The sequence below is a fragment of the Vanacampus margaritifer genome, chromosome 16 (assembly GCF_051991255.1).
Source record: "Vanacampus margaritifer isolate UIUO_Vmar chromosome 16, RoL_Vmar_1.0, whole genome shotgun sequence".
NCBI classification, from domain to species: Eukaryota; Metazoa; Chordata; class Actinopteri; order Syngnathiformes; family Syngnathidae; genus Vanacampus; species Vanacampus margaritifer.
Window position 1 is genome coordinate 7,357,421 of NC_135447.1, and position 15,437 is coordinate 7,372,857.

Sequence of the window (15,437 nt, forward strand, 5' to 3'; positions counted from 1 at the left end):
ACTTAGCTATATTCTAATGCTAATTGCTGCAAAATGGAAACAGATACAAATATATATTTTTTCCTGATAAAAGAAGAGACTCTAATCTTTCTTTTGGTAGGTACTATGTGTTATAGCAATAGAACATAATTTGCTGCGGGCCTTGCAAAATCAGTCAAAATCCAGTAAAACAGCCGGGAGCGAAGGGTGTTGCTTCAGTGAAAATGGCTGGGAGTGAATGAGGGTTTTTGTTTTTGTGTTTCAGAACCAAGCAGCCCTAACAGGAAGAACATGCAAACTCCGCACAGGAAGGCCAGAGATTTGATCTTGAAACCATAAGGCAGACATCTTCACAACTCATGATACCAAACTGTACTTTTTGGTTGAATATTTGTACAGTTGTCTAAATGCTCCCACCAAGGTGTAACTATTCTTGTATAACTGAGTTGAGGAACCTAATGTGCTTCTGTTCCACGGTTCAATTCACAAAATGTTAATGTTACAGAGAAAAAAAATAATTCCCTTTTGTCCAGCACTGCACCACAATCTAATGGGCTGGCTTTGTGTCACGATGCATATTTCCACACAATTTCTTCTAAATTAGACCAGCAGGGTTTTTTTGTTTTTTGTTTTTGCAGTTGTTGCTGACAGTCAGAGAGATAAACAAAGCAACAGGCGCAGAAGAAAACAAAAAAACGCTGTTTTAGTCACTTTTGTTGTGCGGATGAAAATGAGCTGCAGAGATAATGATCTCCACGCTGCAGTTATGTGTCTGCAGCCCGAATGCTTCCCGGAAGAAACCAAACCCACGAAACCGAAATCGGTTTTCAACGCCTATCAGAAAGTGACATCCTTATCAGCAGTGCACACTACACTGACTGCAACACAAAGTATCAGTCTGGAGGAGACAGGTGACAACTATGTGGCTTTCATTGAATGGTGATAAAATAGGTAGAATTGGGGGGAAGGGGGGGGGGGTGCTGAGAAAGAAAAAAACATATGTGACCAACTGTGACTCTAAATAGGAATGGAGGAATTGTTGGTGTTTTTCCGAAGGTATTGTTCAACGGTCCATTGCCTCTGATCCCAATCCCAATAGAGTGTGGATGAATTAAAGAGTAAAGCACTGAAATCAAAACGCATTGGAATAATACCAACATGATCTATGACTCTCTAAATTCTCACAATTTCTGTTTCCATGGTGCAGATCACAGGCTGCAAAGGCCAAACATTGATTCTTCTTCTTTTGAAGTCGATGCTCTAACCTTTTTTTTCTCTCCGTGCTCCCGCCTTCCTTTTCTTTAAACCCTCTGCCAAACAACTCATTTCAGTAGTTGAAGGCTACATAACGGAAACTTTTGATCTCTAGAAATGAGATTTATTTCTGAATTCAAGCAGCACCGACGGACTACCAAGAGATGACAGAACTTGAAAGGTGACCAAAGTCCCATTGGTGATCGTGAGAGACTTTAGAGAAGATTTAAGAATTTGGAGAATTAAACTTACAAGTGCTTGGCTTGATGCTTGGTCCACCACTGCCACAGAAAAAGATGTGTTCGGCTCCGTGTCATCGAGGGCAACCTCGATGTTCTCCTGGAGGAAGACACACACGAGAAAGCAATTACCCCCTCCGTACAATAAATGTAATAGTTCAGTCCGAAGGTGTTGGAACAATGTCGACAAGCAGCCATTAACATTCACATTTCACACTTGGAGCCAGAATACAAGCATACCTGTAGAATTTTCACGTACTATTTATGTACGTCTTGTTTACTCCCTGTCATGTTTAGCTTCTGTTTTCCTTGTGTTTTCCCCTTGTCTTGTCATTTCCTGTTTTATTGTGAAAAGTCTGACTCCTCTCGTTTCAGGTCACTTGCCCTTCCTTGTTTGGTGTCTTTGTCAACCCTGATCCCTGATTGTGTCCACCTTTCCCCATTACCCTCATGTGTCATCCAATCAGTGCCCTCAGCCAGGTGTGTCTTGTTATGTCATTAGTGTTGGTGTATTTAGTCGGTTGTCTCCCCCCTGTCTGTGTCGGTTCATTGTTGCCACTGTCGTAAGTCATTCGCCACGTCACGCTGACCTTTTTGCCTTATCAGGATCCATGTCATGCTGTTAGTTCTGCCTAAGTTGTTTTGCCATGTTTAGCTTCATGTTTTGTTAGTTCCGTTTATTTTGCACTTTGAAGTTAGCTTTTTGATTAGAAATTAAAACCTCTTTTTTGGACTGCACCTCTGCCTTCCCGCATCTGGGTCCTAAAGCCCCCAACCTTACTGACAAAAATGGCAACTTTCACTTTTTCCACCACAACATATCCCAACAAAATAATTCAAATACATTGTTTACTAATTTAGTACTTGAACTCCTGCCTGTACTGTTCAAAAAGCAAGCTGGATGTACGAGAAAGGAGTGTCGCACCCTATTATGTAACAATTCCTTGAAAGTTTCATCAAATTTGCACTTTACTCGATCAAAAATATGATAACATCCAATAGTTTCACTAATAAAAAAATGCTGACTGAAGTTCTAATCAAGTAGGCGGAGCTTAGTTTTATTAACTCTCTGCAGAGTTGGTTTAACACTAAATAAACCAACACTTTGTGGGTTGGAATTAACGCTGTAATATTTAACACCAACATTTTAACACTCCAATTGTTGCTTTTGACAACAAATAAACATATATATTACATTATCTCAATTGTACATTATACATTTTGAGGGGGGAAAAAAACACTTGAAAATGTAATAAATCCCCAGTAATTTACGGTAATAAGGTAACAGTTGGCATTTTAACAACATTATTGGTGAAATTATTACATTGCTGGGTTTTAACACATTTTTGATCGAGTTTATGGCAAATTTTGTTACATTTTCAGGAAATTATTACATTATAGGGTTCTACAAATGGCTTGGGTTGTTTGCTAACTTTTTTTTTGGATTTCTTTAGCACATGATCTTCTCCTGACTGGCTCTTTTTGTCTTTTTGCAGTGAGACAAGTTGAGAGAGAGAGCAGTTTGTGTGCATTCTATTCAGTACTTATTTATTTCACATATCCCTACTGTACTTTTCTGCTTATACAGTATGTATTTGCTAGTACAGTATAACTGCCTCATTTATGTCCAGGCTGTTGCCGTTTTTTGCGATAGTGTTGTAGTTATCTGCTTGTTTACCAGAGAGGTGTTGAGCAAGGGAATCCAGATTAGACCTAAGGAGATGGACAGGAACAGCTGATATCTATTCATAACACATTATGTGTCAAAGGTGGTATAGATGGCAAGATTTCACAGATTTCTCCAACATATCAAAATAAACAACCATTGAGATTTTCAAATTGCTGCCCAGTATTACAATCTACGGCAATGATAATATTCCGTATGTATTAGATGCCAGACAGCCAGCTCACCTTTGAACTTCATCTAAGCATTGTTGTCGGTATTTGTGTCATTTTGAGTAGTACTTGAAGCACACCATTTTATTATTAACTACCATGACAATTCCAGTGTGATACTGCAAATAAATATATTTCCATTCATTCCTCTTTGTCCCGCAGAGCACCCATTTTCCTGCACACTTCTGCACATTTGGGTCAAAAACAATCTATCCCATTTTAAATGAATACAAATCCTGATCGTCCGCACAGCAGAACCAATTCTTTTGGCGTATCTCAGGCAGGAGTGACAATATATGGAGGGCACACAAATTCTAGAATATTACCCATTCCAGCCGATATTGTGCATGAGTGACAATAAAGGAAAGAACCCCAAACAAGCCTGGGATTCTAAAATCACGTACATAATAACGAGCAAGCATACAAGAAGAGAGTAAGTGACCTTTACACCGGACAAATGTTTTGAGGCGGACAGATACATTTTTTTATAGGTTAGATCAGCAGAGCTATTGGCTTGGCGATCGCCTTTTCCAAAAGCTGCTCTCAAGAATAGCGGGATCGTCATGGCATGATGCTTTTATGCAAGCCGGATATGCAATTACAAGTCACTCGTGCATCGCATTTTCTCACAGCAGAACACCGGACAAGAGCTTACCAAAGCAGATATGAACTGTTAGTAGGTATTATAAAGACCATAAGGATGATAATTATACAAACTTGAGGTTGTTAAATCAATTAAAAACAAATTGTCTGGGCCTTTAATTCCAATTTTACAGAAGCCTGATGACAATCAAAATGTAATTAAGATATGAAGAGGTAAACTCATGCGGAATGTAACATTCTCTTTGGTATCAATTATGCTTAATTTAATTTCTCTGCTGCCACAGCTAGAATGGATGAAGATTGTTACTGTTATTGTTATAGCCTCAGTTCCCCAGAAAATCCCTGATAAATTATTCGCACTTGCAAGCAATGAAGAGAGCACACTATAGCAAAGAAGAAGAAAAAACTCATCCAATTCTGCAAGGAGTGCTTCGAGACATAACCTCCATGTGACCTCAGATCCCGAAATGAATGTTGAGTGTCACTTTCTGAATGGATGTCAAAAATTAGAAACTCAAAATGAAAGAGGTCTGGTACAGATACTTTTCAAATGCTGTCGGTATACCAGCCATCAAATTAATTAAAAATCCCAACTCCCCTTTTTTATTATCTTTTCCTTGAGAAAATTAAAGCGCTCTTTTCAAACGTCTCGGCCAGCTATTGTGATTTTACGTTGTATTTTATTCTGTCAAAATTATTTTAAAAAATTAAAATAAAATAATCTTGCAAATATACTGTACCTGTACAATAACTAAAGTCAAATCAGCTCGCTTTCTTGGTGTACTCAAATTTCACTTATTACATAAAAAACTGCCCAAAATATTGTAAATAATTGGAATTCTCTTCATTCTCACCTGGTAAAACTTTCCTCAAGAGCATTTAAGAAGTCTATTAAGAACATATTGCTGAATGAATAATCCAACTTTGTACTTTTTGAATCATTGTTTTTGCATTTCTTTGCTATCTTATGTTTGTTTGCTCTGACTCCTCTTAAAAACTGACCAAAGGGAGCCCTACTAGTCAAGCCCCTTTTTTTTGGGGCGGGGTCCCTGGCATGACTCTGTTATTTTTTTCCTTTCTTTTTTTTTTTTTCTGGAGAGCTCAGTTCATTCGGTAATTTTACCGATTTGACATGTCATCATCATTGCTCTCTTTTTTTATTTTTATTATTATTATTATTATTATTTATTTTATTTTTTTTTTTATTAATTTTTATTTTGTATGTGGGTGTGCGTGCGTGTGAGTGTGTATTCATTAGTTCACCTAAAACCTATTAAAAAATCCCACACCGTTCACCTAAACCGAACACTTCAGAATCCAGCCAGAGTCGCGAGGCCGTCAGGAGACCCGAGGAAGGACCAAAGAAATAAAAAAGGAAAGTGAAATCCAGCACCGACCGGGCCACCAACCAGAGTCCTTCACCAACCCCAGAAGCATCTAAATTCCAATCTTTTTTTTAACCTTAATGTGTTCCAACTACATTTGTTTTGTTGTGTTTATAAGTATTTTTAAGATGTGCCTAAATACATGAAAAATGAAATGAAATGATGTCTCCCCCACAAAAAATAAAAAATCTCATTTAAATGATTAGTGGAGGTAGTAATAGTAGTAGCAGTATCTGAGCATTATATCTCAAATGTTGTTGCCAGAGCGTGAGTTAGCAACACTACAGCTATCAAAGCAACGAGCAGATTTTGTATTTTTTAAAACATCATCTGTAAAACAAAAACAAAAAAAAAATAAGGATGTAATTTCTGTAGCAGATGCTAACATTTCAAGGATCATGCGGAGTCGAGTAATGATAAATCACCTTGTCAAGAGCGCACACAAAAAAAAAAAATAGACACAAGCAGCTCACAGGCTGTACTGGAAATGTGGGGAAAATGTTTGCAGGGCTAATAGTGCGCGCATGACAGATGCCAGTGTTCAAGTTGACTGTGTGTGTGATGTAGCCTAAATGATTTTCTTTCTCGACTGTGGAGTTGCAAGATGCAGGGGAAACACAAAGACAATTCGCCCAGCTGCTGTATGAGACAGCTTTTAATTCTTTAAGTACAAAGTCCATTGTGCGCTCGCATCGCTTTTTAAACCTGCCTGTCACTGCAATTATTGATACAGAGAGAGGTTTAAAAGGAGTTTGACCCAGTTCTCGGCGACAGTTTCACGGCTCCTTATAGTCTGAGATGCAATGACAAAGAAGAATTATGCTACACAAAGACATATGCGCTATTTCATTTTGCTCCACTTATTTGTCACCCAGGCAAGAGATGAGGACGGTGAAGTGGATGGAGAATCCCAGCTTCCGTGTACAAATCGTAGTCAGTGATTTGCGGTTAAGTGTGCTGTGTTTCAAAATGGGCCAATTTGTAAAACTGGATTTTTGAAGAAAAATGGTAATATCACCAGCCACAACATTCCAGGAAGTACAACTGCACTATCTAGTGAACGTAAGAGATGTACAACTATTCTGCCTTTACTACAATAATAGGAGGGGGGGGGGGGGGTTGACAGAGAGATATTTATGTTGTTAATTTGCAGGAGTGTAGAGCTGCATTGACAGGAGTTTCTATCATGTCAGATATTTAGCTATATAAAAGGAGCAAAATACTCTTTGCTATCATTGACACTAGTTTGAAGCTAAACGCTACAATGTGACCGCTGAGAGAGAAGATAAATTGATTTCAGACTATAATACGAACGGATATGTCAGCATTAGAACAGGGAATCCCAAAGTCAAAGGCCAAAGCTAAATTCTCATCAACATCAAATGTCAGGAACAGCTGGTCATGATAGATGTTTTCAATATACCTGCCTATACAGTAGTTGGTAGTGCATCCACAATTTGCTTTAATGCTTCTATTTTTTTAAAGATCGGACTGGATATGATATCAGATTACGTCACAACGATATCTACAAATAGGAAAAAATAAATAAAATGCATCATCAATACAACTTGACCCCAGTCGCCACAAATATATGCATTATTATTAACTCATTCACTGCCATTGACGGCTATAGACGTCAAAAATTCATTTTAACTATTTTTATTAGTAAAACATTTTTTTCCCCACATTTGTTAACAAGAGTTTAAAAACCTAGAATTTTTTTATTGTACTAGAACAGATATAAAAATTGGGATTAATCGTGAGTTAACTAGTGAAGACATGCGATTAATTACGATTTACATTTTTTTTTTAAATAATCTTTTCTTAAAAAAAAAAAAGATTAATAAAAAAAATCATAAATTAGGGGCATCAGGCGATTAAAATTTACATCTGTTCTAAATGTACACAAAAAAAATCGCGGTTTTCATACTCTTGTTAGCAAAAATGTAAAAAAAAATGTTAAATAGAAATAGTTCAAATTAATTTTTGACGTCTATAGCCGTTAATGGTAGCGAATGAGTCAAACTTCCATCCATCCATCCATTTTCTTGGCCGCTTTTCCTCACTAGGGTCGCGGGGGTGCTGGAGCCTATCCCAGCTGGCTTCGGGCAGTAGGCGGGGTACACCCTGAACTGGTTGCCAGCCAATCGCAGGGCACACAGAGACGAACAACCACACTCACATTCACACCTAGGGACAATTTGGAGAGTTCAATTAACCTGCCATGCATGTTTTTGGAATGTGGGAGGAAACCGGAGTACCCGGTGAAAACCCACGCAAGCACGGGGAGAACATGCAAACTCCACCCAGGAAGGCCGAAGCCCGGACTCGATCTCACGTCCTCTGCACTGGGAGGCGGACGTGCTAACCAGTCAGCCACCGTGCTGCCCTGAGTCAAACTTATTACTGCTAAATTTTGACGTGCAACTGGAATTCCCCAGTAGGTTGGGGCGGTCATTAATTAATTAAGGGAACTTTAAATTAACTCAAAATTAATGCACTAATTTTGACACCTCTAATTATAAATACTGTAATGCAAAGAGTGCCAACAAGAATAAAAGAAAAGTTCCCTCACTATTGTGTAGTGCTGCCGGTGGGCGTGTCTCCCCAAGGCTTGTGTTGCGAGTGTCTATTCTTTGATCTCTACAGAAGAGGTGAAGCCTGGCATCGCTAATGAGAAGGTCTAACACACGAACCACTTTGGCTTGTCACATCTCGTGACAGGTGGGACAGATAGAGAATGTGATGTGTGAAAGCATGCCACACCGGGGTTGATGTATAATGCGAGGGAACGAGCAGACAAAGGGGAGAGAGGGAAAATGTGGAAGATTAAGGCTGAGTGTATAGCCGTCAAATTCTCCCACCTCCTTGTATCTCTCCAACTCTTGAACGAAGGTTCGCTGGTAGAAGAGTGTCTGGAGACGCTCTTGGGTGTAGTTGTGGCACAGGTCATCAAACGTTGCGCCGCGGTCGTGCTTTAGCAGCCTGGGGTTTTGAAAGCCCGGTGTATCCACGATGAGAAGAGAGCACAAGGGAAGCTGGCCGAATTTCAAGGCCCTGAAGCCAGGAGCGAAAAACAATACTTTAGATAATGATTTATTGATAACATTCACCAAATCACCCCAAGCTTTAACCTTAGCTCTTTCCACTGCATCGCAGCCCTTCTGAAACTTCCTCCTGATTTTTATTTTAGAGTCTTAGCTTAAGTCTTGTGTGCTTTAAATCCAGTAATGATTAAAATCACAAACCCTGTTTCTATCCTCTCTCCAAAAAGCGGCTGATTTAACCCTATAAAGCCTGAACCATGAAACATATGAAAAAAATTCAGATTCTTTGTAGAGTACTTGTCAGTCCTTTTGAACAAACAAACAAAAAAAATTGGAGAAAATCAACTTCCACATATGACTTTTAATTTGTGTCATATTTCATACTTCCGGTCACAATGCTTTAGATTTGTACATTTATAACTGTCAATAATAATAATAATAAACAGACATATCAAAATTTTTGTATTTCCAAAAATCCCCACTATTTATCAGTATGGGTCTCTCTCCTTTCTCAATTGGGGCGATCTTGCAAGGTTGCTGGAAAAGCCATCAGCTCGGTGATACTGCCCTCTAATGGATTATCCGTGTAATGCATGTGTCAGATCATATACTTCAGGGTTTTAATGGTGGGGGGAAAAAAATATACTCATGAAATAGAGGGCTCAAAATGTCTTGCATTTAATATGATGCATTTGGCTTTTCAGGGTTAAATATAATAAGCATAAATTATATATGCAAGCCATTTGCATTGCATAATTGTACAAAGGCAGCACAAGTTTTGTTTTTTGTTTTCTGATTCTGTTTCAAGAATAGAGAAGGAATACTCACCGGTTTATTAAACAAATGATGAGAGTGAAGAGTTCAGAGTAGAGCCCAGTGGCCATGGCCTCTAAACACTCCATGGCTGAAGTCTTGGATCCTGGTGTGAAAAGTAGTCAAATGAGCAGTCAACATGATTTAATGAGTTGAATTGTGAGAAGGAAAATATTTTCCACAGTAGATGTGAGATACAGTTACTACATTTGCATGAAGATGGTTGTATAATAGCATCATATTTGAGTATATTACGCCCAATGGCATAAAAATTCAAATTGTTTCTGAAATTATCTCAGTGAAACTGAGTCGTTGAGGCCTTGGGTGCACTTAAATTGGGCAAATCAAAGCATGTGTGTTCCTGTTGGTGCAAAACAGCAATTGCCAACTGTTAAGTTATTCTAATTGACTCCACTATCTCATAAAATTTGGAGTTTTATGGTGCCCAAGGGATATTTTCAAGTGTGCTAATGCATCCAAGACTGGAAGGTCATGCTGAAAGGGGGGTTGATGGAGAAAAGGTGAAACTGAGGTCAATTCTGACCTGCCCTGTATTCAAGTGTCCCTCCAAGTACTCCACAGCCATTTTGGCCAGCGTATGTGGGGGGAAAAAAATCAATGCGTGGTAATTATGATTTCAAGGACAATGAATGAAGAGAGAAACCAAAATTGCTTGTCCTCACGTAAGAGTGTGTACTTATCCGTCAATACCCATTGTTAAGCCGCCGTATTCATTACTAAGATAAGATTTCCTTGCTCCTGAGCATGCAATTTCCCTCAGGTGAAAGAAAGACGCGTGCGCTTGTGTTGGTGGGGAAAAGACTGTCAGCGACAAAGAGGATGCATGGCGGGGGGTACCTGCAGGGTCTGCTGTGCCATTTTCCTCCAAAGTTTGGCGGATGCTGCTGGCTCTGGCCAGGGCGCCCTTGGCCTGGTGCTTGAAGATGGAGGAGGAGAGCTCCTCCAGGGTGCAGCCCAGCAGGTAGGCCGCCTTCTGGGCCCACTCGTGACGTGCAAATTGTTTCCTGCCAGCTGAGAAGCATGCATGAAGACCTTCATTAGCCCTTCTGCCAACTACACGTTTGCACATGGCTGGCCTTGTATTTGCGATAATTCTGTCTCTGACACTCTGGATAATGTCCCTGGTCAGAAGGAGGACGAAACAGCTGTGGAGCGCTGGCAATAAACTGCACTAAAAGCATGTATCGGCCATGAATACAAAAACATCGTAAACATGTCAGCCATCATCTTCAACCAATTATGTACTTAAAGCTTTACATGATGATTGCCCTTGACTGAGGGTGGCAGTACACAGTTACACATAAAAAGAAAATATAACAATAATAACAACTTTCACTTTAACTCCTAGGCTAGAAGTGCTGCTGATATTTGTGCAAACATCACTTTTAATGGGCCGTGAATTTATCTTCTAAGACTTAAGAGAGGCACTGGGAGAATTCACACAGAGAGAGCAGTAGTTGTGGCGCTAGTGGATTTTATCCAGCTGACAGATCCCCTGCAGGGGCAGTAATAAGCAGGAAAGTTGCACAGACATCACATGTAAATCCTAAGTATTCCATATTTGCTTTGATAAGTGCTTTCTACAATAATTATTTTTAATTCTGCTTAACTATCAAGGTGTGGAAATTTTAATTGGCAGAATAATTAATGAATGCTGGAAAAAAATAAGCGCAGCAATGATGATTATGCTTTATCATGCCTTTTACTCATGTAGCGTAATAGATAAGAGATCATTGCTGCCCCCTGGTGGTACAGTGCTAAATTGCGCATGCACACAAACGACACAGGCTCATTCTTCATGTTTATCTAGGAAACAGACATTTCCTTTAGGATTAAAGTCCATATGAATAAATTCACCTCTTACAATGGAACAAAAACTCACATTACACATCATTCCTTATCTATAAAATGTCCAAAGTTTTTCCACGAATATCATATATATGGGGGCGGCACCCCTATCTGAACACGGAGTAGATCACCCATGAATTGCTTTAAAACATATTACAAGGAGTGGTGGGAGGATTGTTTTTGAGCAAACACAATGCTTAATAATAATTAAAAAAAAAAAGTATTTCTAAATCTCTTCAAACTTTGACCAAAGCCCAGAACAATAACACCAACTTTAAGACGACTGCTGGTTTCTAACGTGATCCTCTTTTATACTATTAAAGCAAGAAAAAACAACGGTCTTGCCTTGGGTTTCATCATAAAATATAGTTTCAAAAAATAGAGACCAAACCTTCAGGGTGAAATAGACTGCTTCTCCCAAGGTGCATCTGTATTGCAAGATGAGACCCAAGTCAAGACTTACATTGTTATTGTATGCTGTAAGAACCCTGCAACAGCCTATCAAGATTTTTCGGGTATTAATGGTATAGCATGCATTGGTTATTAATGTCATTCGTTAAGATTCAGTGGAATACAAGTTTCAGTCTGGAAAATCAATACGTTCTGATTTTCAGTCTCACTATGCAGTTCACAGTTCACTTGTGAAAAATACATCTTAGTATGATGCGTAACACTAAATCAAAAGTGAGGGCAATTATCTTCATAAAGGATTTTTTTTTTTCTACACTTGTATTGGATTTCATGTTTAATACGTGTGTGTGAAAAAAAAAAAAAAAGGGGCTTTTTCTTATCTGGTATTTATTGGATGTGTCTTGTTTCCTCTAATGCAAGCATATTCTATTTCACAAAGCATACCTTTAGTAGCCCCTGCAGCTCCCAAGTGGTAGATGGCCCCTATGACGAGCCAAAAAGCTCTTTGTTCATCAGCGGTGATGCCCAGAACTTTCATGGCTGCTTGCAACTTGGAAAACTGTTGGGATGCCCGCTGCTTATCCTCCGCCTGGAGGACATCACATCACAAATTACTGAAAGGAATTACTGAAAGGTTTAGGGTTAGTTAAGAGCTACCAGATCTTCTGGTTTAATTTTTGAAGGTCCACTTGGGTGTTTCGCTAATGAAATTTCAAAAATAATTAATGAGATAAAAGGATTAATGAAAGTATTTGTGACATGTATGTCAGCAGTTGTGGCAGTTTGGTTTGGATTTGGTACGGGTGAGTACCGATACCAGGTATCGGTATCGGGCCAATGCGAGGCCTTATTTCAAAGTATCAGTACTTACTTGCAACTGCGGCCAATCGAAGAATAGAAAATTGCCATTAATTTTATGCCATTTTAAGGAAAAATGCTATTTTGTGATATGTAGGTCTTTCTTTACAATTATCTGTCATTGTTTTTTGGTGGGATTTTTTTATCTACCAAAAGTAGGAGTGTCAAAATGAGTGTGTTCATTTTAAGTTCCTTTAACTCCACAATTTTTTTTAATGTGCAATTGTTGACCGCCCCTTACTTAGAAAGCCTGTACTGGGGGAATTAGTCGCAATGCAGCAAACACATCCACGTAAAAAAAATTTAGCAGTAATAAATTGAATAATAATGCATATATTTGCGGAGACTGGGGTTAAGTTGTATTTTACAATTTTAAAAATGTGCAGAATTTCACAAGTTACTTCATGTTTAAAGATTAGCTAGCTCGTAATAAGAAAAGAAAAATGCACTGAGCTGTCACCAACATCTTACAAACGCTATTTTGCCATCTAGTGGCAGAATAATGACCAACACAAATCAATATCACACTCATTTATTGCAGTACAGTACATCGTTTTAATTTTAACTCAATTTTATGAATTATTATGAAATTACTGTATCAATGACTATATTTCTATTAGTTTAACATTTTTTTCCCACTTTTATTTTAACAACAGTATGAAAACTTGTGAAAAAACTGTACATTTTATTGTACATCTAGAACAGATATAAAATGTGTGATTAATCTTGAGTTAACTATTGAAGTCATGCGATTAATTACAATTAAAAACTAATCGCCTGGCACCCCTAATCAAAAGTACTCGTGGTATCTGTATCTGTGACTACTCAAGAGTTGAGTAATCGTACTGCTGTCGGCCCGAAAAAAAGTGGTATCAAACATCTCTAGTTTAGATGTAAAACACATGTCATGATGTTCCAAAAAGTCAGCAGGAGCTCATCTGTAAATAACTTGGGCTTTGGAACCGTTGGGCTTTGTTCTAAGCAGTATGATAAATAAAGGATTACATTGAAAAAAAAAAGTAGTTCAAGATGCCTACTTCATAAAAGAGGTTATTTCAGAGAGAAAAAAAAAAATCATTTTCTCCACTATGTACCTACCTTTGTCTGAGGCATGATCCCAAATGCATTATTTTCAGCAAAGTGGTTGAGGTGCAGCTCAGTTCTAATGGAAAAAAAAAAAAGTTTTCTCAAACCAATGCAATACACTCACCGGTCACAGCATTAGATACAACAGCATATTTTTTATATTATTGTATTAAAACCCTGCCTTTGCCAAGATAATAATGTTAATGTTGCTTAAATAAGGTAAAGTATTAGAAATGTCTGAAGCGTAAACAGCTCTTTAAGGCACAAAGCTTTATATTGGATGTCATTAGAACGTGCAAGTGTACCTAATGTTGTGTCTGTTGAGCGTTTATCAACATGATAGATAAGATGCAGTCTGGCTCTATGAGATCTACGGGGCACTGTGCATTCAATTGTCCAGTCAGTAGTGATCCATACCGAAGGGAGCTGTCGACTCCGGCCATTAGGTAGTAAAACACGTGAAAAGTGGACTCGCCCTCGGGTCTTCTTGTCACCCTCATCTTCTCCAGCAGCATTGTCTGCAAGGCCGCAGCACAAATAAGACATAGGAGGGGGAATTCACAGACACTAAATAAATACATGATTAAAACAAGTACCTGGATTGAGGCAGAGGTCACCAGGCCTGACTGGTCAAAATCCAAAGAAACAATATGGGAGAAACGGCTGGCGTTGACATTCATGCAGCTGGACGCGTTCCCAAATGCTTCTAAAACTGTGTACACCGCCTGCCACTTCTCCACTGCAGAAACGTCAGAATGTTGGAAATAAATGTGAATAAATTGTGACATACTTAATTTATAGCCTGGGTGCTTTCCAACCTACTGGAGAATGTTTTGTTGGTGCTGCCAGCAATGGTGACCAGGTACTGAATGATGTGTTGACAGTTTGTAGTCTTGCCACTGCCGCTCTTGCCCAGTAAGACTATGGACTGATCCTGGCGAGTGGTCAAGAGCTTCCGATAAGCAGACTGAGCCATGCTGTAAATATGGGGGGCTGTGTCCTCCCTTCTACAGCCTTTAAACATTTGCATCACCTTGGCGAAGACAGACACATGGAAATAGAAGTCAAGAGTGGTTTTCACGACATGAACAAACCCATAAAATCGAGGTCCATGCCATTGAGTCTGCTTTTTCGAATATTTGAAAAGGGCTGACTCAATTTGTCAATTTCTGAAATTTCTTCTCTTCGAGATATTTCGTGGTGAGTTGTGAGTGATATAACCACAAAGCATTTGGAAAACCAACATCGCAGAGTGCTGAGGCAAGCCAACAAACTCTGCTGAGGCAAGCCAACAAACGCTCTGATTAATTAATAACTGCAGAATTACAAGACTTCTCAAGTATTAAATCAGTTCAAAAACGCTCTGTCTGGAAGTTCATAACATAGAGGCAATGCTGAAGAATGAGAAAGCTTTCCATAATAATCAATCAATCAGCCATCTATCAAATGAGCCTTATATCCATCTATACCAGGGTTGTCCACCCCCCCCCCCCCCACAAAAAAGGGCCACATACAGAAAAACGGAAGGATGCAAGAAATTATTTAATTATTATTAATTATTTTTTAATTATTTTTAAGAAAATACATGATATCTTTCCATTAAAAGGTGATCAAGTAAATAGTTTAGTCTTTCTTTCTTCTTTTTTTTTTCTTAATGATTTTGAGGTATCTTGCAGCTCAGATATAGAGATGTAGATTTCAACGTTGAGGACCAAAACAAGAGCAATTTGTAAAAAGACGACAAGCAGAATTGACTTGAGGATCACACTGTCATTTCTCAAGAATTATTTTATTTATTTTTATTTTTTTTTTCAAAAACAATTGCAAAAAATGGAAGGGGGTGTATATAGGAGTACATGTGAAATGACAAAGATTTTGTCACACTGTATAGAATTTATATGCAATATAATATTGTATACAATGTTCCCTCCCTTTCCCCTGTTGTAGGGATCGACTCTAACAAGCCATTACGAGCCCCCCCCCACACACACACACAC

The 15,437-nt window shown here is 38.6% G+C and overlaps 1 protein-coding gene across 10 annotated transcripts in view; it reads right to left on the minus strand.

The window, feature by feature from the left end:
• Positions 1 to 15,437, minus strand: part of LOC144036273 (unconventional myosin-XVIIIa-like) — a 77,845-nt gene that overhangs the window by 45,460 nt on the left and 16,948 nt on the right. For all 10 annotated transcript variants that reach the window (XM_077546791.1, XM_077546790.1, XM_077546789.1 and 7 more), the window contains 9 exons: positions 14,263 to 14,473; positions 14,037 to 14,179; positions 13,858 to 13,958; positions 13,453 to 13,516; positions 11,941 to 12,085; positions 10,075 to 10,248; positions 9,232 to 9,322; positions 8,221 to 8,413; positions 1,486 to 1,572 (listed from right to left, as the gene is read on the minus strand). In XM_077546791.1, coding sequence (XP_077402917.1) covers positions 1,486 to 1,572; positions 8,221 to 8,413; positions 9,232 to 9,322; positions 10,075 to 10,248; positions 11,941 to 12,085; positions 13,453 to 13,516; positions 13,858 to 13,958; positions 14,037 to 14,179; positions 14,263 to 14,473 — 1,209 coding nt within the window. The remainder of the gene's footprint in view (positions 1 to 1,485; positions 1,573 to 8,220; positions 8,414 to 9,231; positions 9,323 to 10,074; positions 10,249 to 11,940; positions 12,086 to 13,452; positions 13,517 to 13,857; positions 13,959 to 14,036; positions 14,180 to 14,262; positions 14,474 to 15,437) is intronic.